At 45.2% G+C, this 25,375-nt stretch overlaps 1 protein-coding gene and 1 long non-coding RNA gene across 7 annotated transcripts in view; one reads left to right on the forward strand and one right to left on the reverse strand.

Annotated features, from left to right (window-relative positions):
• The first annotated feature begins 14 nt into the window (after positions 1-14).
• On the forward strand, positions 15-2,202 carry LOC121487597. Of its 2 annotated transcripts, XR_005986865.1 has the most exons (3): positions 15-179; positions 1,296-1,557; positions 1,817-2,202. It is a non-coding gene; the product is annotated as an uncharacterized LOC121487597 (long non-coding RNA). The 2 variants fall into 2 exon arrangements; XR_005986864.1 differs by lacking the exon at positions 1,817-2,202 and having other exon boundaries at positions 1,296-1,561.
• A 2,571-nt stretch (positions 2,203-4,773) lies between these two features.
• Positions 4,774-25,375, reverse strand: part of RETREG1 (reticulophagy regulator 1) — a 119,083-nt gene continuing 98,481 nt past the window's right edge. For all 5 annotated transcript variants that reach the window (XM_041749480.1, XM_041749482.1, XM_041749481.1 and 2 more), the window contains 6 exons: positions 17,151-17,277; positions 14,544-14,628; positions 12,472-12,609; positions 11,609-11,673; positions 11,251-11,377; positions 4,774-8,656 (listed from right to left, as the gene is read on the reverse strand). In XM_041749480.1, the coding sequence (XP_041605414.1) occupies positions 8,163-8,656; positions 11,251-11,377; positions 11,609-11,673; positions 12,472-12,609; positions 14,544-14,628; positions 17,151-17,277 (1,036 nt within the window). In that variant the 3' untranslated portion in view covers positions 4,774-8,162. The remainder of the gene's footprint in view (positions 8,657-11,250; positions 11,378-11,608; positions 11,674-12,471; positions 12,610-14,543; positions 14,629-17,150; positions 17,278-25,375) is intronic.

Here is a 25,375-nt window from a genome sequence, read left to right on the forward strand (position 1 = left end):
AGGCCCGGGACTGGCCTGGCCCCGCCCCGTCGGCCAGAAGCGGGTGTGGGTTAAGGCGGCACGGGGAGGGCGCTGGAAGGGTCGGCCTGACGGCGGCGCGGACGGGGCCACCCCGACGTGGATGTTGATTGGGCCGGCCCGACGGACAGGGTGGATGCAGAGGGGTCGGCCTGACGGCGGTGCGTACGCGGCAACCCCGACGTGGATGTTCATTGGGCCAGCCCGAGGTGGGCGGGATCGGGCCAGACCGTGGGCGGGGACTGGGCCAGCCCGAGGTGGGCGGGACCGGGCCAGACCGTGGGCGGGGACTGGGCCAGCCCGAGGTGGGCGGGGACTGAGTCCGATGGGGCGGGGACTGGGCCCGAGGGGGCGGGGCTGGGTCCGCGGGGGGCGGGGACTGGGCCCGAGGGGGGCGGGGACTGCGCCCGAGGGGGCGGGGACTGGGTCCGCGGGGGGCGGGGACTGGGCCCGCGGGGGGCGGGGACTGGGCCCGAGGGGGCGGGGGCTGGGTCCCCGGGGGGCGGGGACTGGGTCTCCGGGGGGCGGGGACTGCGTCCGCGGGGGGCGGGGACTGGGCCCGAGGGGGCGGGGGCTGGGCCCGCGGGGCTCGGGGTGCCCCCGCGCATCGCCCACCCGGTCGCTCTCCCGGGGGCGCGGAGGACGGAGCCGGTGCCCACACGTCCGGAAGGGAGACCCGGGCCGGAGGCTGCGGGAATTGGCAGGGACGCGGGGTCCAGGGCAGCCTCCCCGCGAGGGGCGCGCGGGACGCTGGGACCGAGGAGTTCGGCCGCCCCGGCGCTGCGCCCCCTCCCGCCCGCCCGGGCCCCCCGCTCCAGGGGTGCGGACACGCCGCTGAGACGGGCGCGGGCTGGCGGGCGGGTGGGAGGCGGCGCCGATCAGCCCGACGCCGCGCTCGCTGTCGGGGGCCGGGGGGGGGGGGGCGGTGGGCACCGGGGGGCGTGGCCCCGACTGCAGCCCCGCCCCCCGAGTTCAGGACCCGAACCTACTGAGCCACCCCGGCGCCCCCCCACCCCCGACCCAGGCGCCCCGCAGCCGGCCACCGCCCCGCCAGGCGCCCCCGCACCCAGGCGCCCCATCACCCAGGCACCCCCCAAGCCAGGCGCCCCCACACCCAGGTGCCCCATCAGCCAGGCGCCCCATCACCCAGGGTCCCCCTGACCCAGGCGCCCCATCACCCAGGTGTCCCTCAGCCAGGCCCCCCAAGCACCCCAACTGATTTCCCCGCGTGCCCCTTGGAGTCCTGGCCCCCCAGACCATCTCCTTTCTACCGCCAGGCTGGACACCCCATCACCCAGGTGCCCCCGACGCTGGCGCCCGGACTGTTCAGAAACGAACCTCTTACCGCGGAAGTTATCCGATGGGGATTTTTATTCCAGAAAACTTGGTTTTGAGATCATCAAAACCTTTTCAAGTTGCTCAGCCGCCCGGAGAAGAGGCCACCTCAAGAAACGTACCTACGACTAGCCATCGCCGGGGAGAAACCAAACTGATGTGTATTTTCATGCTTTTCTAAAAAGTAAAGCCAAAGATGGCTGTGTAAGGAGATTTTGGTTTCTTTTACTTTTTTCTTATTCTCTCTCCTGTGGTTCTTCCAGCATCTCGTCATTCTTCGTGTGCCATTTCCTTCCTGCCTCCTTCAGTCCGTTTTCCCGAGCCCCCACTCCAGCATCTGAACCCCTGGGAGTTCACACCCTTTCCTTTCCCTCCTGCGGGGACCCCGAGGTCTGCACACCCCAGGGCCCTGCTGGCCCCCACCCCCGGGGCCTCCTCTTCCCTAAGCCCTTCTTCCTCACAGGTCACTTTTCCCCATCGGGGATGGCTGCCTGATGCCCACAGAATGCAGCTCCGGCTCCTTTGCCTTCCAGTAGCTCCCGTTCCCTGCCCCCTGCCCCCGTGTGACCAGTCTCCGGGGGGTGTTCCTGCCACACCCCAGCAGCTGACACCTGCCTGACACCGGCGACCTGGCGACAGCATCAGCTCCCCAGGCTGAGGACTCGATCCCTCAGGACTGTGCCCACGTGGACCCCGGGAGCAGGTCCAGGGCCACCCGTGCAGACCCACGGCCTCGAAGCCGCCTGCCCCCTGCCCCCCAAAATCAGTTTGACTGATTCGCAGAGTGGCTCACGAGACTCAGGAAACCCGGTGACTTACTAGAGGACTGGTTTATTAGAAAGGACATGAAAAGATACAGACGAACAGCCAGAGATGAAGACAAACACAGGGCGAGGTCCAGAAGGGTCCTAAATACAGGAGCTTCTGTCCCCGTGGAGCTTGGGTGCAGTCACCCACCTGGCACATGGATTTGTTCTGCTTCACTAACCGAAAAGCTCTGACCCCACCGTTGTGGGGTTTTATGGAGGTTTCCTTACGTAGGCATGACTGATTAAATCTTTGGTGATTGAACTCAGCCTCCAGCTACTTTCTCCTCCACACAGGTCGGTTCCCCTGGCAACCAGCTCTCATCCTTAGGCCATCTAAGGGGCTTTCCAAAAGTCATAATCGAAAACATAGTCATCCTCTCAACACTTAGGGGTTTTGTGAGCTCTACGCCAGGAATGGACAAAGACCAAAGGTATATTTATTATGAATCACAACATCACACTGTCCTTTAAAATACTCTTCTAATTCTAAATTAAGGAATCTTTACCCTCAAGGAGTTTCTTACAATTTGATAGGGATGATAAGAAATACACAATGAACACATTAAAGACTGGGTCACTTACAACAAAACATAAAGGGGCAATGGGATTTAGGATAGAAAAATCTCATCCGACTAGAGACCAGAAAAGTTTTCATTAAGAAGCTGACATTTCAGATGGGTCCTGAAGGAGCGGGGAAACTGAAGACTTCATCTGCAAGTGGAGAAGGGAGGTGGAAAGTAGAAGAAATACTGTGAAGGGGCCAAACTAAGGGACATATTTAGGAAGAATGTTAGTCTAGTTTGCATTGAAGCATAGGATACAGGTAAAGATGAGGAAATAGGATTAGAGAGGATTAAGGTATTGGGTAGAGAATTGAATTCCATACTTTGTTCTTTCTTCATTTGCTAAAACAGTAGGCACTCAAGAAAAGTGTTGCAGTTTACATGGGCATCAGGAACAGAAGTGGTCCTTGAGATCCAACAGCAGTACCTGGAATGGACTGGAAAAATACTTGAAAGGAGCGGGTCTGTGGCCAACAGCTCCTCGGTAAACGCAAGATGATTGACCAAGGGACCTTGTGTTGAACCTCTCTGCCATATACTCAGGATATTATGTTAATGTGTCTAATTCCTGCTGACTGTACTATGAAAAAGGTTTCTTACCTAATTAATCGTTTTACTGAAGAATTTAAACTGAGACTGCCCATGTAAAAAATTTAGATTTGAAAATCTTAAAAATTAAAATTCTTTGGATATGGTGACACAGCCCTCAAGATCATTTAATTGCCAAACTAGTGAAGTTAGGTTACACACTGTAAAAGTGACAGTATCAATGACGATGTGGTTCCTTTTCAATCCTGACAGATGTTGGGACATTGATTTTTGATAATTACAAAATTTAAAATAGGAGGAAATAAGTTCACCTCAAGTCAGCTGAGATACTAACATTGATATGTAGTGTTCTCTTGTGACAGGCTTACTACTTTCCACATACCTATATTGCAGTAGCAACTTGGTTTTTAAAAGGAAAAACTTAAAAGGGTTGGATGGGATTACTTTTGGGGGATAACAAAGAATATAAAAACTAACATTTAGTAAATGGTTTACAAGTTCTGTGAATTTGGTGTTCATTAAAAAATGTTAAGTAAAGAATTTTTATTTTCAATAGACAATTTTAATACGTTTTACTACCTCTTGGTTTTTGGGTGTCTAGATATGCAGAGTTTTCTGTTCTTAAATTAACAAAGAATTGAGAATACCTGGTTATCATAGCATTTACAATAGTATAGTTCAGCTGATTTCTGGCTTCTTTGAAAAAAAAAACTAAAAATTCAGTCATTAATATTTAGTAAACTTCTGAACTATTTAAAATTATGATCATTCTTAATGTATCTAAAAAACAAAAAATTAGATGACATAATATACTAGAAAGAGACTCTGGGGGCTCTGGGGACAAACTGGCTTTCCCCCTTACTAGCTATGTGACTTTGGAAAATTGATTTAACCCTGTCCTTCTGATAAATGCTCTTACTACTGCTTAATTGTAGAGTCATCAGGATTACACGTGATTGTAATTGTAACAGTATTTTCTATGTATTAGACGAACAGTTGGCAAACTTTTCCTATAGAGGGTATGATAGTAAATGTTTTGGCTTTGTTAGGCCTATGGTCCCTGCCACAATTATTCAACTTTTCTCTTTATATAAAAAGAGAAAATACAAAAGCAGCCATAGACAGTACATAAATGACTGTGTCTATGTTCCAAAAAACCTTTATTTATGGATGAATTTTTAATTTCATATATTTTACACAAGTCATGAACTCTTCTGATTTTTTTCAACTACTTAAAAACCTTTAAAAAATCATTCTTAGCTGCTATTCCATATAAAAACAGCCACAGACCTGATTTGGCCCGTAAGCCATAGTTTGCCAAAGCCAGTCTTAGACACTGAATTAGACACTATGGGATGCAGATGCTATAACTTAATTTTATAGATGAAGGAAACAGGTATAGATCTAATGTGAATGACTTGGAGCCTCCCAGCCAGTGTTAGATCCATTAAAAATGGCTAGTTTAGAACCTCACACGTGGTCAACTGAAAAAATAGACATTTTTGCAACACTTTTCATCTTTTTTATTCCACAGCATTTCCTGGATTATGAGGCCAATATACTGCTACTCCTACTGAAAGAACTTTAGAGTTTTCTTATAAGCAGGTACTTGTTGATTGACTTTGTTTTAATGTTTGAAAAGGTGGTTTAGTTGAAACACAGGTGGGAAAAAAAAAATCACTATCTCAGTTATATATAGCCTTCCCCCCCCTCACCCCCGAAAGTGCTTCAGATACTTTTTTCCATTCATTCTAAAAAAATTCTTGTGTAAGAGAATAATTAGCTCCCTATTTTTTGTTTGGGGAACCCGAAATGGTAGTTTGAGGATGTTATGTGGCTTTCACATTGTATCTTAAGGGGTCATAATATTAACATTAGAACTAGAACTGGTATTTATGACATCCCATACTAACTTAACTGCTGCAGTGGAAATGGAGGAATAATACACAAAAATATATTTCTGAGACTTTCTACCTTCATCATGATACAAATGGCCTATGACAACTACAGTTTAATAAGGGTTTTCAGAATAATTTCCTATCTTGTAACTAATATAACTGAAGCAGTGTATAAAGAACTACATCAACCTAAATTATAAACAGAAAGGAAAATGTTTAAGTCACTTTTTTCTTAAATGTAGATATGCTTCTTGCCTAAAATCAGCAGTATACTAGCATTTGCTATTTCTTAAAAGCTGAAGAGTTGCACTTATTTCAAAGATAAGAGTGAGACGCTTAAATATGTTGGGGATGTTTGCCAATTACAATTATAAATATTTCTTTTCCTAATATTCTATTACATGGGGGGAGTGGTTTAAAAATCACTTCTGAGAATTTTTAGAGTAAGGAAAAAGCAATGATGATTCAAAATGAGAATATAAACAGGGCTGTAAGCCTGGATTGACTTTCCAAAGCAAGCTTGAACTTCTTGAGCTCTGCTTCATTGTTTCAGGTCAAAATGCATAATCAATGTATGCTATTCCCACTGTCTCATTTTGCTCAGCATTCTTTTGCAAAGCATTTTTTCTACAACTCCTTCACAATTAAAAAGAATCCATGTTTCACACTTTAATGAATGCATAAATTCTCACAGTAAGGGGTAAGTAGTCCCCACTGGGACTGGATCAATTATCGGGGTTTACTGTTACTATACCTTAAAATCAGAAATAGGATTATATACAGTACATCCACCAACACATTCACACACACACACACACACACACACACACACGCACACAACCCCACAGCACCCCTCTTTGTCTGAATTAGGAGTACTGTTACTGCATTGGGTACATCTGTAATGACATATGTTCTGGAATAAATATTGAAGTACATGTCTGGTTATGATGCTACTACCCATAGCAAGTTGGTATGTCTCCTCCAGAGTGTTAATAACACAATTTCCTACCCTAACCACCTCGCCATCCCCAAACCACTTTTAATTTATAGTTCATAATATTTGACCCTAGTTTTATTGTTTGTTACACCAACTCTAGAGTTTATCTTTCTGTAAGCTTGTCTAATGACTCTTAACACATTCTTTAGTTACATGGGTCACCTTCTTGTTTTCCCCTCCATGAAGAAATTGAAACAACTGAAAACTTTTTGACTTATGGCCAAGAACATTTTTTAAATACAGAAACATACACATAAAAAAAAAAAGAGAAAGAATCCTGGTGACAACTATTTTATAAATATGTGACTGTATTGTTCTTTATGTCCAGAAACTTGTATTGAATAGAATTCATGTATATTCCTCCCTAACCCACACAGTTCATAGATCTAACACCAGGTTTTTGTACCAAAATGGGCAAGATAATGAAGGCACAGGCTCACTTTGTATCAGTAAAGGACATCAAACACAGTCATGAGGCACTAATGACATATAAGCGTAGTCAGTCACAAAAAGCATGTGTTGAAAGTCCTCAATAACTTATCTCCCTTTACATTTGGCAAAATTCAGTCTAGATATTTTAATACCTCAGAAAAAAATAAATAAGAGATGCTACATTAAAACATCAGATTACCTATCGTCTTTAGGAATAGAAGGAAAGGGATAAAATGAAGGGAAGGGACAACAGCTTTCCTATATTCTTGGATTATCTTTCCTTTCTCAGGGTCTCAGACGTCTGTATGCATCTGTAGAAATGCCAGCTGTACCTGAAGATTGAAGGGATTGTTGGTAGTTGGCTGGCATGGTCCCTCGACACTATTAAAAGTTTACATCACGAAAACAAACTTAGCTTGATTTCTGCGAAATCCTTTGTTAAAAGCCTATGTCAATTTGGTTATTTGAAGGTGATCTAAAAAGTTTTAAATAAAGGAAAAATATACTCTAGCTTCCCAGTAGAAACAGGTTCTATTTTTAGACTTTAGTAGCAAGTAAAGACACCTTAAAGCCAAGCAAATTTCTCTCCCACAGGAGGTGCACTACAGACTACGAAGCAGTCACTGCTTCTCTGCTGCCGATGACAACATCACTCACCGAACATACCAGGCACGCGTTTCACAACTTGAAGAGACTTTGTCCGTGACGTAATAGGAGAGATGACGATTTAACTTGGGTCTGAGCAAGCAGAACAGACCTGCACTTGACAACATCTCTGACAAGTACCTGACGGCCCAGCAACCAAACGCAGCCCAGTCTGTGTTTCCATCAAAACCCCTGTCTGTGTGATACACTATTACTTGCCTTCCAGGGGTAACACCACCGAGGGCAAGGCCAGAGCTGCCGTCCACGGAGCGTGCCACTTACACAGGTAGGCCTGAGTCTATGACTGCAGAAACGACGTGGAAATGTATCAGCCTATCCAAAGTATTTAAATATATTTTTAAAATTATCCCTAGGAAATTAATTTTGACGATATTTCCCAAGTCCTTCGATTAAAGATACCGTGATAACTTTTGTTTTTTTACATCAGAGTCTATCAGAATTTTTTAACTGTTTCCAAGTATCAGTAACAAAGGAGATGATACTGCTTCGTATTCACAACTAATGGTTAATATTTCAGTGAGTTACAATAAACTGTTTGCATGCTTGAAAAATTAATTGTAAAGAAAAAATAAGGAGTACTTATAAGAGGATCCCAATAATTTGGTGTTTTTGCTTTAAAAACAACCTCTAATATTCATGTCTGACACCACAGTATGTATATATATATGTATATAAAGTTCATTTCCATGCTTATTACATAAAAATAACTATAGGAAATATCAGTATCAGCTGATATATATCCAATCAATTCACTGCAGAAGGAAAAATAAGAAAAAAATCTGAAGTAATCAGTAAAGCTCACAGTTCAAAAAAATTTTTTTTTCCTTTTTTTTTTGCTTGTTTCAAATTTTTTGGTAGTTTTCTCTGTGCTGTGTTGAACAAGTTGATTCCCAGACTAATGGCCTCCGAGTAGATTTGAAAGGAAGCCCGAAGACTTCTTATTTTGCTGTGCTTCTGCTTCTTGGTCTTGTGAGAGTCCCAACTCACTCTCAATTTGATCAAGCTCTGACTGGTCAAGTAGTTCAAAGTCATCACCTTCTTCAGTGTCTGTGTCGTCTCCTGGGCTGGGGGCAGCCTGAGAGAGTGCTTGCTGCGCGCCCTCTAACTGCTCCTTGATGGCAGCTGTCACTGCGGCCGTGATGGCGTCCCCAGCCAGGCTGCGCATCAGGTGAAAGGTTTGGTCACTGCTCAGAGGAAGGCTGAGACCAGCCGCCGACTGCCTCTCTCTGCTCGTTCTCACACCGCTGTCCAGCTGCTCCTTTCTTCTCCTTTGCTCAGGGGGCAAGCCAAGGCTGAATTCATCTTCATCATTTGTTCCCATGCCATTTTCTACAGATGGAAAATCGGAAAGGTCTCGAGAGAAAACTTCTTCGCTGGGTCGATCGAGATCTGTGGAATGTATCACACAAGTTCATGCCTGAGCACCATGATGGATTTGAAACAAAAGAACTGTCTGAAAGGAACTCTGATTGGAATTGGAGCCCTCTAGGCAGGCCTGGCGGCCACTGGCCTCCTAGCGAATCAGCTTCGCCACAGGCTGGACCCCTTTCGAATGCGGGACACCGGCTCTCTACAAGGACGCCAGGACCGCACGTCCCCGCTACGGCTTTAGTTTTCCTCTTAAGCACGAAACAGGGTATGTGATGACTTAACATCCAACCTGTCTAACGTTAGCTTGAGGCTTGACTGAAGTTTTTCTAAGTTTGTATTTAAATTCCAGGGAGTTAACAGAGTGTTAGCTTCAGGTGTTCACTCTAGTGATTCAGCGCTTGCATACAACACCCCGAGCTCATCACACGCGCCCTCCTTCACCCCGTCGCCTAGTTCACCCAGCCCCACCACCTCCCCTCTGGAAACCGTGGGTCTATTCTCTGTTCAAGAGTCTGTTTCTTGGTCTCCCTCTCTCTTTCTTCCCCTTTGCTCATTTGTTTTGCTTCATATATATATATATATATATATATATAAACCTATATATAATAGGTTTATATAATAGGTTTAAATGTTCATTATAAACAAAACTTTCATCCTGGCCCAGGGAGGGTATTAGCTGGAAGCCAGTGTGGATATGTATGATCACAAAGTTTAAAAATATTTCAGTTGGAGGTTTTCATGGGTTCTGGTGTAACAAACGGTATTATCCTGCTCAGCATTTTCCTCCATGGAGAGCAATGTCTTAGCATCTGTAACCTATGTTTGTTTAATGCAAGGAATTAAAAGAAAATATTCACTGAGGGGGGCACTTGATGGGATGAGCACTGGGTGTTATTCTATATGTTGGCAAATTGAACACCAATAAAAAATAAATTTATAAAAAAAATGTTAGAAACTACCACTGTTCTGTAAAAAACGTAACTTTAGATATATTTTGCACGTGCATAAAATGCTTTGCCTGTCAAAAAAAAAAAAAAGAAAGAAAATATTGCTCCTTCTGTTCCATATTCAACTTAAGAGTTCATAGAAGCACTTGGCTTCCTATAAATATCGCTGAAAATAACTATGCCCCGTTTACCAGATTTGTGTCCAGAATACATACAGGAACACTTTAAGATTTGGGACATCTGAAGGTAATGACAGGTTAGCAGGCAGACTGGTTTCTTTGTTACTCACTTTCCATAGAAAATCTTTCAGTACAACAGTTAACTCTTTAAAACAGTGACTTGAACTCTTCAATTTAATTAATACTTTCTATGTGGGTTGGCTTATTGATGCCCCTTTTGTTGTCTAAGTCTGAGCTAGGATGCTTACGAACAAAGGGTTTATTATCCTTATCTTGATAATGTAGGGCTTGTGCAGTTTGAGTGCTTTTTTTTTTTAAGTAGGCTCTAAGCCCAATGTGGGGCTTGAACTCACAACCCCATGATCAGGAGTCACATGCTCTGCCAACTGAGCCACTAGGTTGCTCCGTGAATGTTCTAATACATTTTAAAGGTGAGGACACAGGTCCACAGAAATTATGTCACCTGGTCAAGGCCATACAATTAGCTAAGGACAAAAGCAAGACTACACTTAGGTGTCCCAATCTCCAAGCCTGTTTTATTTCAAACATTGTACAGCCTCCCTCCTTCCTCTAGAAGAACGTATGTTCTTGCTTGTAAAAACACACATAAAACAATTCATAATCTTCCATTATAAGCTCATATTTTCAGTATATGGCTAAAATGACTTGAAATAATCCAATGAGACTAGCAAAAGTTGTTACTACACAAGATAGCTATTTCAAATTACGTTTATCCCAATTATTAAAAAAATAAAGCTTTTTTAAAAGCCAACTTTGAAGAAAAACATGAGTGGAGTTAGCGTGGGATTTGGGGAACCTGTCCTCCACACTTCAATCCTCTTTAACGAGGACTAGCCCTGGATATATGGGATGCGTGTCTCTCTTTCCCCTACTCCATCCATCGTTGCCATGAACAATAGACATTTGCCACCAGACACTTCAGAAATTGTTTTCACTGTCAGCTACTTATTTGTTTTCCAAGTAAAGGCAGATTTGGATATGGACTGCCTTACATCTTTTTCCTCATACTTTTAAAAAAGTAATAGCCTTTCAGATATGATTCGTCTACCATAAAATTCAGTGGTTTTTAATATATTTACTATATTCACAAAGCTTTGGGGCAACCATCGCCACTACCTAATTCCAGAACATTCTCATCATTACAAAAAACCCACGCTAATTACCACTCACCATTCGTCTTCCCCCAAGCCCCTAGCAGCCACTAACCTACCCTCCGTCCCACGTGGATTTGCCTATTCTACGTGTTCATATAAATGGACTTATACAGTATGTGGACTTGTGTTTGGCTTCCTTCACTTAGCACAGTGTTTTCAAGGTTCATCGGGGTCATGGCATGTACCAGTACTTTGTTTTTAGAGCCAAGTGGTATTCCGCGGCATGGATACACCAGATTTTGTTGCTCCATTCAGCAGCTGACGTGTACTCCTAAGAACACAAATAAGAGTAAGCGGGAAGGTGAGCGTACCGTCAGAAGTGTCTGTCTGTGGAGTGTATCCTTCTGAAAGGTTGAAGGTCCCATTGTCAGTCCAGGAGACCTCGGATACGTCTGTGTCCGACACAGACAGCTCTTTGGCAGCAACCGTGAGGCTGATCTGTGGTGAGACAGAGAGAGCAGAGGCACATTTGAAACTTCTAACGGAAATCCTTTGCAGGCTCCATACAAATGCCCCAAAAACTGTTTTTTTTTTTTTTTTTTTGAAACTGTTCAATCACCTTCGAGAAGCAGGAGGAGTCCATTAGGAAAAATCACTCAGCTTTAGGACATGTAAGTAAGTTTATAGTCAAACCACACGGGAACGAATTGAAAACGAAACAAAAAATACCTTAGGACAAAGAGCTGAAAGGTCTAATTCGCTGTCATCTTTGTGACTTTTTTCTTTATCTGCTTCTGTTGAGAAAAAAATGTAGAGGCTTTCAGTTTCCTGGCCAGCTTAGACACAGTGTGTTTTATCCATTATACTGTGATATCCTGACCCCACATTCCTCACACTGTCCAGTGCTTCCATTTAACTAAATGTCACACATATCTGCAAACGTTTTATTTCCAAGGGAAATGGTCTATATCACTGATTCTAGTAGCGTGGGCCCGGAACCAGCAGCATCAGCACCGCTGATTGGAACCTTTTAGAAACGCAAATTCTCAGGTCCTACCCCCTACCCTACACCAACTGAATTAGAAACTCTAGGGCCCAGAATTCTATGCCTTAATAATCCCTCCAGGCCATTCTGATCTTGCTATAGTGTGAGAATCTATAAGGTCATAGGCCAAGTTAAATACTGAAAAATGATCACTTTGGCTTGTCCTCTGTTTTTTTTTCTCCCCCTGTTCTCTTAATCCCCTCTTATGTGGCTCCCACACTCTTAGCCTCGTGTTGTGTTTTTTTTGCAATAGTCCACCCCAAAATAAAGCAAGTGAGACAAAGAAAATCATAGATAGCAAGTATAAAGTTATTGAATCCTTTTCTCCTTCCCCCGACAATTTGGATTAAAAAGTCAATTTCTTATATGTTTGAGAAAAGCATAAAATCCTAAATAGGCAAAGGCTACATTACTTTCAGGGGATTAGTGTCTATATATGTAATAAAAGCCTAAAAGCACCTTGAGACATATTCAAGGTGATTTCATAATAAAGAGCCAGCTGACGTCTCCTTCCACGCGTGGAATTTAAAATTCAAACTTTACCTACCAGATCTCTTACGTTTCTTCTGATTAATATATTCTCCAATTCCAAAGTCTAGCTTCAGCAGAACTGACTTGATTTTGCTGTATATTTTTTGTCCGATATCATTACACTTAAACAGTGGACACAAAAATGCACACAGCACTGCAAAAATAAGAAGGGAGGAGTGTGGGTAAGAGGACCTTCCTTTCAAAAGGCTGCCTCTGAGTATTTCACAAAAAATATTTCCGTTCCCTTACTGACAAATACAAGTTCTTTCTTAGAGAGGTGCCTCTGTGAAGTAAGTCCCTAATTTCTATTCTTCCTCCCGTAGCTAGAGCACCGCTTCCAGTCATTGTTTTTAAAGACCTGCCACCAAATCAGCTTTCTCCCTTTCATTCTTTCCCGTCAACACTCACACAAAGATTACACGCTTGCTTGACAACAGTCCTGGGTTAAAATCCGCAGTCTACTTGTTTGTCGAATAAGCCACTTCACTAGAGGAAAGTTATTCTCTCTTAGCCTCTCACCAGGAATACTGGGATGATCCTATGATCTCCGGAGTTTCGTGAGGAGTAAACGAGGCGAATGCAAACCCTGTGAATAATGCCTGGCCTGTGCCGGCCTCTCCCCGGCTCTCTCCTCCTTTACTTCCCCAACAAGGCAGATCAAGGGCTGATACTCTACGTGAGTTCCACCCGGGAGAATGGATTTGCGCTTTGATCACCCGCCACGGGAGCTAGGCATCGGGAGTAGTAAAGTGAAGACCAACAGAGCGAATGCGATGTATTCCCTACTGTTTACTCCTTTGCTGTTGTTAGAAAAGGTGCCCGTTTGCTTTTTAAATAGCAGCTGCAAACTCAAGTATCACTAGAAACCAAGGAAGAATAGGTACATTTTAAAAGCTGGTGTTCAGAAACTCAGGGAAATGGGAGACTTAGTTGACTCTCATCCCATCCTCAGGGTGGCAGCAGCAGACCAGGTTTTTCAGGAGAAGCTGGCCCGCTGTCCTTTTTTGAAGGGCACTTTGGAGCTGTATTTGACATACGATAAACTGCACACATTTAAAGTATTACAATTTCATAAGTTTTGACATGTGCAAAGAACCAAGAAACCATTACCATGATGAAGGTAGTGAACATAGCCCTCACCCCCGAGAGGTTCCCCATCTTCCCATTCATCTCTCTCTTGCCTTCCCCTGCCCCGACCCACCTCATCCCTAGGCAACCATGGGTGTGCTTTGCCTTTGGTTCAAGAGGAGTCTGAATTATGTATAGATGGAATCATACGCTTTATACTCTTCTTTACCTGGCTTTTCCCACTCGATCTAATTATTTTGAGATTGATCCGGATTGTTGCATACACCAATTCTTTAGTGCTGAGCAGTCACTGTATGGATGGATATACTAGAGTTTGTTTCCTGGTACATTTATGGGTGCACATATGGATTGTGTTCTGGGTTTGGCTACTGCAGATAAAGGTGCTGTGAACATCTGCATGAAAGTGTTTGTGTAGATGTATACTTTCATTTCTCTTGGGTAAATAAATACTAGCCATGGGATAGGCGGGTCATAGATCGTTTTTAAGAAACGGCCCAACTGCTATCCAAAGTGTTTACACCATTCTACCTACCTACCTACCAACGGTATGTGGGAATTTCCAGTTGCCCTGTATCCTTGCTAATACTTGATATGGCCCGTATTTCTTAATTTTAGCCATCCTGGTGGGAGTGTAGGGGTATCACATTCTAGTTTTAATTATTTTTTGAGCCACAGAACACACACGAGGGCAAAAATATTAGTGTGTTTGTGGGGGTGGGAAGTATAGCTTACTTATAGTTCTCCTGCCATAATTTAAAATCAAATCAAAACACTTATAACCAACCCACCCTGCCTTTTGGCAGCTGTTCTTCCAACTTGAAAATACAAACATGTCTCTAGGAAAAGGAGAAACTTTGTACAGCAGGAAATTAAAGGATAACCAATGTGTTTTATAACCAAGAACTCATCCCTCCTCTTCCAGACTACGGAAGGTCCTGTGGACCATTAAGCGATACCATATGCATCACATAAATTAGTCAAATGTTCTACTATACTTACACAGCAGATAGCTGAGTATAACTCCAGGAATGTAACTTCCCAAGATTGTAAAAAATGTGCACACACTGCAGACCAGGAGACAAAACTAGAAATAATAGAAACAACATGTGACAGTTACAACTCCAAGACATTTTTGAGCACAGGATACACAAGTTTTGTCTATATGTGATCCATCACATTACGGTAAATGTTTTTCAAACAGTGTTCTTTTGTACTTGGTCCTAATGGCTGCTGTGTTCAGCTGGCCTCGGCCCACTTTAACACTTAATGAAAAATCATTTTAAGGTTCCAGAAGCTAATTTCTGGCACAGAGAACATCTTCCATTAATCATGCCCTTGGCTGTATGACTGCCAGATGCAAGAGAACTGAAGCGTCATATGTCCCCAGAAACTTCTTTTACTCAGGATCAGTTGCTGAAAATAATGCAGCCTGGTAAATAACCTGCAAGTTCAAAGTACTTCTATAAACCCATCAAAATTCATAAACACAGCAAAGCAAAAATTTGAGGTATTTGTACGACTATAACAGCAATCTGCATAGCTGATAAGCTGCTAGGATGAATCCACTGGCCATTACTATCCTCCTTCGTAACCACATCCATCCCTCAAATTGACCCCACTTCTAGGTCACTTAGAAAGCAACTGGAAATGAAATGAAATTCCCAAAGTGAAATGTGCATATTTTCCTACTGCCAGTTATGACCAAAAAATAAAAATTAAAAAAGAAAATCTTGGTTGTTTCAACAAATTTAAACATCATGACAAAAAAATCTCCCATAAAGCCTTCACTTGTTTTCCACACCCCAGTCTTAAACTATCCTTCTTCTTTTGATTTATCTTTATACGATGGTATTAAATCGGCAAGTAAAGAGAATTCCTTATTCCTTAAGGGAATTTCAAAAAGACATATGAAAAAAGAATATATAACTCTGATCAGTAACTGATTAACACCATCAGATTAACTTTGGTTTTCCATTCTTTGGCACAGGATTAATAAGTTAACTGATCAAAAGGAGAACAGATGAACTTATGGAACAAAGTTAAGAGCTGTTTCTGAAAAAGCAGAGGCCCTTGACGAATATGCAATTCTAATAGCAAAATGGAAGAGGAAAGACCATAAGCATTGAAAGAATAAGTCTAGGAAAGCATTACAACGTCCAAAATTCAGTTTCACAAAGAGATTTCCATACTATCCACTAAATTTATAACATCATCACCTCAAGCAAGTCGACCTGGAGTACATTAATGCAATCCAATGCAGAAGTTTTAAGTTCAGAATCTCCTAAAAATGTGTTTTGATCATTTCAGTAAAATAGGCATCAAAAATGCAACTCTCCCTCTCCACCATATGGATATCTAGTCTAAGAATTAACTTCAGTGATTTTTTTTAAAAATCCATACATATGCAACGTTGCCCCTTTAATAATGCTCAAAATGTGCCCAAGCATAGTTTTATTTTTCAATACTACTGAAGTTAAGAGACACATGTACATGGTACAACCAGAGGGATTTTAAATGCCGATATTCTTAGGCTCTTCCTTCCAACTGCAGGCGGAGGTTCAAGAATCTTGAACCCAATACTGGAAGGGGAAGCGTCCGTTGCTGGCTCTGCCCTTAAACCCATGTTCTCACGATCACAGCTGTAGCCGCCTCTGCACACCAAGTCCTCCAAGGGTGTGCACCGTGCAATCCCTCCCAAACCACATTTGATCCTTCTCCTCAGGGGTTTTCATTTTAACTGGGAAAACACTCGTTCCATTTATATAAAGACTGTGAGCATCTTTGCCAAAGGTTTTCTTTCTTAAATAAATCATATAGGAATCTCTACTTTCTAGACTGAAAGACTCCATTATCTCCAAAGGCACCCTCAGAAGGACTCGGTCTCCTCTCCCTTCGACTGCAGAACCGGCCTAAATGATATAAACTGAAATTCTTTTTCTATTGGATTATAACTGACATACATTGTTATAGGAGTCAGGTGTACCCCACAGCAGCCTGACATTTACACACATTATGGATGATGACAAATCTAGTTCCCATCTGTCATCTCTGTACTTACTACGATACTATGGATGACATTCCCTAAGTTGGACCTTACATCCCAATGACTTATTTATTTTTTTATACTGAAGTACAGTTGACCTATTACATGACTTTTAGGTGTACGACATAACGGTGACTTCCATGACTGGAAGCTTGTACTTCTTAACCCCTGTTGCCAGTTTTGCCCATTGCTCTGCCCCTCTTCTCTCTGGCAACCACCAGTTTGTTCTCTACATTTACATGTCTGTTTTTAAACTGAAATTCTTAGTAATTTTTTTCTCCTAGGTCTGGCTGATAAGACCAATCACCATTTTTGTTAATGAGTTAGATAAACAGGTATAAAACAGAAGACAACTTTAAAACAGAAGTTTGAGGATTTTCTAATGCTAACACACTCATATTTCTGAATTTTGCTAATATCACCTTTATGGAAAGTGTTCCTAGTATATTATATCTAGGATTGGAGAAACCTTATAAGCTGATAAACTAGGTTAATTCATTGGTTTCCAATTTATTGCATGTTCTAAAGCACACACAGTAATCCTCCCATGCTGGAAAACTTGCCTTGCCCGGGCTCTGCTGTTTAAAAAGAGACATTTCTTGAAGAAATATGCTGAAATTCATCCATGATTCTGCAATACAGTGGCTGAACCTGGGTCTTTCATCTGGTTTGGAATTGACAACTTCCCAGCTAAAGAGACAAAAAGAAAACAAGAAATTTTAGCTGCCTTTTGATGATTCATTCAACATTCGTTGTTTCAGCAAATATTTATTGAGCACCTGCTACTGGCCATGCTCTCTGGAAAAGCCCTGAGAATTGAACAAGCCAGGTATCTGCCCAATGAAGCTCATATGCCAAGAGAAGAGATTCAAGCTAAACAATTTCTTACACAACTCCCCCATTACAACGAGGGTGAAGTATAGGGTGGGGGCTTTGAGAGACCTCTGAAGAAGCCCCTTTTATGATGAACTCTGGATTAGCAGCAGTCTATCACAGGGCTTGGAAGAGCTCCACATAGAACAATGTACAACATGTGCAGAGGGCCTGGGGCCAGAAGGAGCTACCGGCACTACTGAATCGAGCCCCACATGTGGCTCCACAGGGACAGAGTCGGCCAGAAGAGGAAGGCTGCATAAAGCCTGGAAGGTAGGATGGGACCTAATCATAGGGGCCTGGGGGCACTTGTTAGGAACACTGGAAACCTCAAGGATCGGGAAGCCACAGTGCTTTTAGAGGAATCTCGGCACGGATCTTCTAATCGTCATCATCATCAACAGCAATGCCTTCTCAATATACATTACGGTCCATCAGCTCAATAGAAAACTATTTGTTAAACTCAACAGGGTCTCAAAGTTCCTCGTATTTTTCTAATGGATCTTCTCCCAACCGTCATCATAGAATGCGCTGAATGTGATGTGTGGGTCAGGCATGTGCTCTGGGCCCCTGCCCTCATTTTCCCACAGGAACCTCAGTAAGCTAAAGCCAGTAACAGTCTCTCCAGGAAGAAGACATGCAGACACAGGGCATTCCCTAAAATCACCATCACAGCAAGTTCAGCCCACTCTTGCAATACTAACTCATCACCAGAATATACCAGTTGAAACAAGCTCTGTCAAGGGCCCTCAAATCCATTCATTTCATAGATAAGTGGTATGTGGAAGGCACTGCCATAGAGCTAAGGATAAGGCAATAAATGAACGTTGCCAGTACAAGACAAAGATTATTAGTGAACTGTCATCCGGGCTGCAAGTGCAAGGGAATCAGAGTGAGATGATCTCTGGATTCAAATCCAGTAGTCCTAAGACAAATCAAAGCTACCTTGACCCCTAGATGCTCAACTCCCCAGAGACTGTGTACACGTGGTTCTGATTATTTTTTTTAAGATTTAACTATAACTTAAAATTATATTTAAAAAGGAAATTTAATGAAGTAATCTACAAATTTCAATTGATTTATCTGAGAGAGCGTGGGGGTGGGGAGAGAGAGAACGCAGGCCGACTCCACACTGAGCAGAGCGCCCATCATGGGGCTCAATCCCATGACTCTAAGATCACAACACGGGCCGAACCAAGTCAGATGCTTAACCGACTCTACCACCCAGGCGCCCCTATTTCTTTCTACTATACTTTGAACACTAAGGCAATTTGTAGATTAGATAATTAAATGTCCTTTTTAAATACCATTTTAAGTTACATTTAAGTGAATCCAATAGCATTAAAAAAGGGAAAAAACAACAATTTCATGTTCCTTCCTCTTTATTCTATCAGAGTCAAATGCTGCTCTTGCCGAGTCACTGGCCTACCAGTTCTCCAGGTCGATGCGATCCCATGAGGTAGACACTTGTGAATGATTTCCTGACTATCCTAAGAAATGAACTTTTGGGGACGCTTAGCTGTCGGACAGTGGTTTATGTACCCATGAACTCTACCCCTCTCTCGAATCGCTGAGCAAGCCAGTTTAGCACTAGTTTTTGCCTACCTTATGAACGACTGCAGACCTACCAGAGGAAACACTAAGAGCAAGGATAGAAGCCACTCTCTGTAACAAAATCTCGCCAGTATGTCTGCTTAATGGGAAAAGATTTTGTACAGGAGGCTGAAAACTGCAGGGGGGCAAAGGAAATAATAAGATCATTAAAGTGCAGCCTTTAAAAAATGTATTTATTTGAGAGAAAGAGCGTGCGCATAAGTGGGGAGAGGGGCAGAGGGAGAAGGAGAAGCGGGTTTCCTGCTGAGCAGGGCGCCCCACATGCGGCTCGATCCCAGGACCCTGAGAGCATGACCTGAGCCAAAGGCAGACACTTCACTAACGGAGCCACCCGGGAGCCCTGTGGCCTCCTTCCTGAGGACTTATTGCAAATTGACTAGGCTAGGCCACTGTTCATTTGCTGGGGCCATACAGTGGACATAAATACGGACTTTAATGTCTGCTCTCTCTGCATATTTAATAGTATATTTAAGGATTTGGTTGAACTGTCTGGCAAATGCAATTCTAACAAATCAATGAAAAACTTACTATGGAATGCTTTATCATTCTCTCAACGATTCAAATGGAATGAATGAACATTTCGTATTTTGAAACAAATTTAGGAGTATTTTCAAGAGGACAATGAACAGATAAAGTGAGTTGTGTCCAGGCCATGAAAGATGAAATGGCAGGGGAAATGAATGAACCCCGTGACTGTATGTGACCCTCAGAATCAAAATACTGAAAGACAAAGGTCACAGAGTACGGACACTATGACTTCATTTACATAAAGCTCAAAGTCATGCTAAGCCGACAAACTGTTTGGGCAAGGAAATGATTTCAAAAAAAGCAACATCAACCAACCAACCACCACCACCAAGCTCCAGGACAGGGGTGGGGTGGGGGTATGTAGGGAATGTGACCAGCGAGGCCTATGGGAGCCTCCTGAGTCCTGGTCACGTTCTAGCTCTTGACTTAGATGACGGACACGTGCAAACCGACTTACTACTGTTCTTAAAGCTGCACACGGACACGCACATATGGCCTTTATTTAAACATCTGAGGGCTGCCTCAGTAGCTCGGGCAGTTGAGCGTCTGCTTTCGGCTCAATCATGATTCCAGGGTCCTGGGATTCAGCCCCACTTGGGGCCCCCTGCTCAGCAGGGAGTCCGCTTCTCCTTCTGCCCCTCCCCACACATTCGCTCAGCCTTTCTCGAATTAATAAAATATTTTTAAAAAATCAATTAAATAAAAAATAAAAAGTCCTGGGACGCCTGGGTGGCTCAGCAATTGAACATCTGCCCATGGCATGGCCCCGGGGTCCTGGGATCGAGTCTCACATCGGGCTCCCCTCATGGAGCCTGCTTCTCCCTCTGCCTGTGTCTCTGCCTCTCTCTGTGTCTCATGAATGAATAAATTTTTAGTTAAAAAAAATAAATAAAAACTTGTTATGATACATGTATGATCATGCTTTTCATTTAATAAATAACATTCTCAATGAGTCTATCTCACTTCACGTTCTATATACAAATGTTAAGTTTTTTGCCTCAGTTTATTTGTGAAGCAAACAGTATTTCTGAGAGCTAAACCATGAAACACAGTTTTTGAATAAGCTATACTATATAGAGATGCTGAAACCTTGTCCTAATACTACCTTTAGGATTCCTATCTCAGAAATTATACATATTTGTATACATACTTCACTAGTCTAGTAAGTAAATGCCCTAAAATCAGCAAGGAGCCTAGTCTAATACTAAACCATCTAAAATTGCCTAAATTATAACGTCATGGTGAAGTCTTCATACGATTTAAGGTGCTTAATACATATCACAATGAATTAACCAAAACGTTTGTTTTACATTGAAGGACCTCACCTATTTTCACAGTGGGATTAAGTGGCTATGAAGAAACCTCAGTATCTATCCATCCTTATTCATTTATTCAATAAAAAGTCATCAAGTTCCCCCTTTGTGCCTCATAGTATACCCAGTGTGTTTACTGTTGTTATTTCAAACCAGCACAAACTGAATACCTGAAGCACAGTCCGTCTCTGTCTACAGACACCACCACTCGGTGGGAAGAAGAACAAGAGGATATTCACTTGTGAATATTTCCCATGTCATACAAGGACGCTCTTCTTTATACTAAATTCCTCCCCTTCGGAAAAAGCTTTATGTGACAGTATCTTAGGACAATAATTTCTATGGTTACTTATACCAACACCATAACCTTAAATAATTCTAATTGATATTTGAATTACTGTCGCAACCACAAACAGAAACGAGGAACCCATTGTGTAGAACATGAAAATGTCTAACCAAATGAGATTTGGAAAGAACAGCAAATGTTTAAAAAGAATAGTAAATGTTTTGAGAAAAAAAATGCATACATTGTGCTGAATAAATTTAGCGGAAATATGTATAAGTAAAAAACAACAAAAAAAGTCTGAGTCGAAAGCAAAGAAGAGAGCTCACTCTACAGCTCTTTAAGGGAAACGTGGATCCGGGGCATCTGGGTGGTGTAGTTGGTTAAGCATCAAATTCTTGGTTTCAGCTCAGGTGGTGAACTCAGGGTCGGGAGTTCGAGCCCCGTGTCGAGCGCCTCGCTCGGAGTGAGTCGGCCTGAGATTCTCTCTCTCCCTCCTCCCCCCCACCCTAAGCTCTTGCATGTGCTCGCCTCTCTCTAAAATAAATAAATAAATCTTTAAAAAATGAAAATCAAAACACGAAACAGAAGAGTCACTCTCTGGGAGCTTCATGATCATTTTAACCTGTCCAGCGAGTTAACTGGGTCCCCCTAGAACATGCAGCTCTCCAGTCCTCCATGGTATACAGTCACCGTTACAGGGTCACACAGCATATATAACTGAACAGTACCTAATACGGTTGTGGACTTTGGAATAAAATACGTCATTTGACACCAACTTTTCAGTCTTATTTTGTAGATGAAGAAAGTGAAACCCAAGTTTGTTCATTGACCTGAGGCCAAGACTCCTGGTTTCCAGTCATCCTGTTGTTTAACACACGCGCCCTCTTCAAAGAATGGACAAATCCAATGAGCTCCTTTGATGAGACTTCAGATAATTTATGACAAGAAAGAGAACGCTCCATGTTCCTTCTCCTTTCCAGAGCAGGAGGAGTGAGGTGTGACTGAGCAACACCAACGTGGCATGTTGAGGACCCAGCCTTCCCAGGAAAAAAGGCCGTGCGCACAGCATCTGGCTCCGTGGCTGGCTGGTGTTTTAGCACAGTGACGTGCACACAGCCACGGGGCTGCCCCACCAGGGCCTCGGCTTTCCTGGAGGGCCCGTCGGGGAACGCGGAGCCAGAGACGGGATCCCTGAATCTCGCACGATGCCGGGGAAACGTCTTCCACACGGTGTGTGGCGTCCTCCCAGCATCGCTGGCGCAGATCAACACGCAGCGGAAGGCCCGACTAACGGCCGGGCGGGCTGACAGGGCGGCGGAGTGTAAGTCTCCTGGGATGGAAGCTCGGCCCACGGCGAGAACCCCCGACGGCTTCAGTGTAACGCTCCAGGTTGATCTCCTTCCTCTTCAGCCTCAGAGAGAACGTGCGTCTTCCAGGGAGGTTCCGGGGTCCCTCGCCCGCACCCTACCCGCACCGGCTTCCCTGCACTTTGTGTGTCCCTCGCCCTCACGAAGGAGGGAGCCGCGGTGCGCTCCAGCGCAGGGTAAGGCCAGTTCAGAGTCGCCCCCTCACGGCCGTTATCACCGCTTCTCACACTCGGGGGACGCAGTTCAGCTCACGACTCCCGGCCCCTCCTGGCTCCCCGAAGGGCTCCGCCCGGGGATCGCACACGTGCGGTGCTTTCGAGAAAAAGCCGCCGGAACCAAGGCCTTGCAGATTCCATTCAGTTACCATCTTCTCAGCGAAAGCTAAGGGCAGACTTTTAGCAAGGGACGTTCTGCAAGGTCAGGGTCAGCAGTTATTGCCTTGTCAGGAGCTGCAGAAGGTGAGGCTTCACCTGCCGCTGACAGTCGGAGGGGAATAAAAATCAGGAAGATGGTTCCTCAGACAAGCAGCCTCACTTTGTCACAGAAGGGGCTGAGGCTTCCACGTGGGCTTGGAAGCCAACCTCCCTCCTTCCTGCGTCCTTACCCGTTAGAATACCATCAAGTGCACACATTGCGGACCTGCCAAACCAGCCCCCTGGGCCGTTCCCGAGCCGAGTGTGTGTGAACCCCCCGCCCAGGCGCTCGCACTGCAGCCTCCTGGGCCTCACCCCACAGACTCCGACAGGGGAGGCCGGCGGGAGGGCCCAGCACCCGGCACTTTCAGTGACGGTCCCAAGTGACTGGGAGGCAGGTGTTTCTTACCCAGAGGGTCACTGCAAGAAGCCACCTGGGAGAAGTCGCTAGAGCTCCTGACTCAAAAACAGAGACAAGAGGTGAACCGGCGTCAGGGAAGATGATACATCAGGGATTCCATCCGCCCTCCATCGGAAACAACGAGATGGGGAGGAACGGGGGGGGGGGGGAAGAGGGGGGGACAGAGAGAGGAAGACCGAAGGAACAAACACATGAACGCAGACAAAATACACAGAACAACGATTTTCAAGATCCTGGGCCGGGAAGGATGTTTATTCGGGCAGATGGAGAGTCAGGCTCGTCGCCTGCGGTGTGCAGGCCGCAGCCCAGGGAGGGCAGCCCGCTGCACGCCAGGGCCCGCCTGGGCTGGGGCACACAACTCAAGGTCCCAACCGAAGCTAAGGCAGCTGGAGACGCAGGGGAGCGTGCAGGGAGCCGAGCCTGCAGAGAGAAGCCGGCCTGGAGCTGGGGACCCGTCCCCGTCGAGGCCACAGCGCACCGGCCTCCACCCGGGGCCAGGACCGAGGCCAGGACCAAGCCATCCGAGGGACCCCGAGGTTGAGAACGACGCCTGGTGTCACCAGCAGGGAGCCTGCCTCTCTCTGTGTGTCTCTCAGAAATAAGTAAATAACATCCTAAAAAAACTACTGTGCACCTCCTCTCTTTGAAAAACACATCAATAAAAAATGAAGTGTGACTTTTATATCGGAAGTCCAATTTGTCTCTGTCCAGTTCAGGGCCAGAGATGAAGTGTGAAGGCAGCGAGCTTCAGAGGGCAGCGCACAGTATCCTCCGCAGGGGCTCCTGGAGACTGGAAATGTGACTCTCCCGTGCTCTTTAAAAATAGATGGTGACTCAGTAAGAGCTCGTGCTAGCAGCCGGCGTCGTCCCTTTTGCCCAGAGTCTTTGAGCGCCAGGAAATATGATGCGGGATAAGTGAATCTTGGCAGAGCGCTAGTAGCCTCTCTGTGCCGCGGCCCTCCCGTTCACGTCCATAAACCGGCACCGAGTAGAGAATGTGCTTCAGGCACTGGGCTCCCGGGCAGGGGGCAGGGGGGCTCCCGGGGTGAGGGTGCAGGGGGGCTCCCGGGCAGGGGTGCAGGGGGGCTCCTGGGGTGAGGGTGCAGGGGTCCCCGGGTAGGGGTGTGCGAGGGGGGCTCCCGGGGCAGGGGCGCAGGGGGGGCAGGGGCACACAGTGCAGCAACGGCGGGGAGGCTGTAGAAGCTGTAGGTGCCCCCTCTCTGGAGGTGTAACCTCCCACAGGGCAGCTCGGGTGCCAGGGGAGGGGATCGCGAGTGGGGCAGATGGCCTGGCACCCTCTGCGCCCCGGCTGCTCCACGCGGTGCCAACCAGGCCCGGCTCGCAGTCCCGCGCCTGTGCACCTGCCCCGTCAGCGCCGCACCTGCCAGGCAGGGACCTGGGCCACCTCCAGGTCACCCAAGGGAAGGCGGGGTGGCGGGAGCCGCCACTGGCAGCCTCGGCACCTTCTCAGTCTCTTGGGCCTGCCACTGCCAACTACTGAGTTCGGGCCTGCGGGGCCGCCGACCCACTAGACTCCCAGAGGCGCTGGCGGGAGGCTCAGTGCTGGGCGCTCAGGAGCGCGACCCTGGGAGCAGGGGCTCGGAGTCCGAGCAGCGGGAAGAGCCTTCAAGGCTGAAACATCCGAGGGGCTTAGTGGTTATTTAGGGGCAGCTGCAGGATTCTTGTTGACTTATCCAAGTGTTTCTGGACGTTGTAAATCAGCGATAATCAGCATGTATTCCCTCAGACATATAAACATCAGCAAAATAACAGATAAAAAGCCCTAAACAGGGACATCTGGGGGGGCTCAGTGGTTGAGTGTCTACACCTTCAGCTCACGGCGTGACCCCCGGGGTCCCGGGATCCAGTCCCACGTCGGGCTCCCTGCATGGAGCCTGCTTCTCCCTCTGCCTGTGTCTCTCCCTGTCTCTCATGAATAAATACATAAAATATTTTTTTAAAAAAAGCTCTAA

The sequence above is a fragment of the Vulpes lagopus genome, chromosome 3, assembly GCF_018345385.1.
Source record: "Vulpes lagopus strain Blue_001 chromosome 3, ASM1834538v1, whole genome shotgun sequence".
NCBI lineage: Eukaryota > Metazoa > Chordata > Mammalia > Carnivora > Canidae > Vulpes > Vulpes lagopus.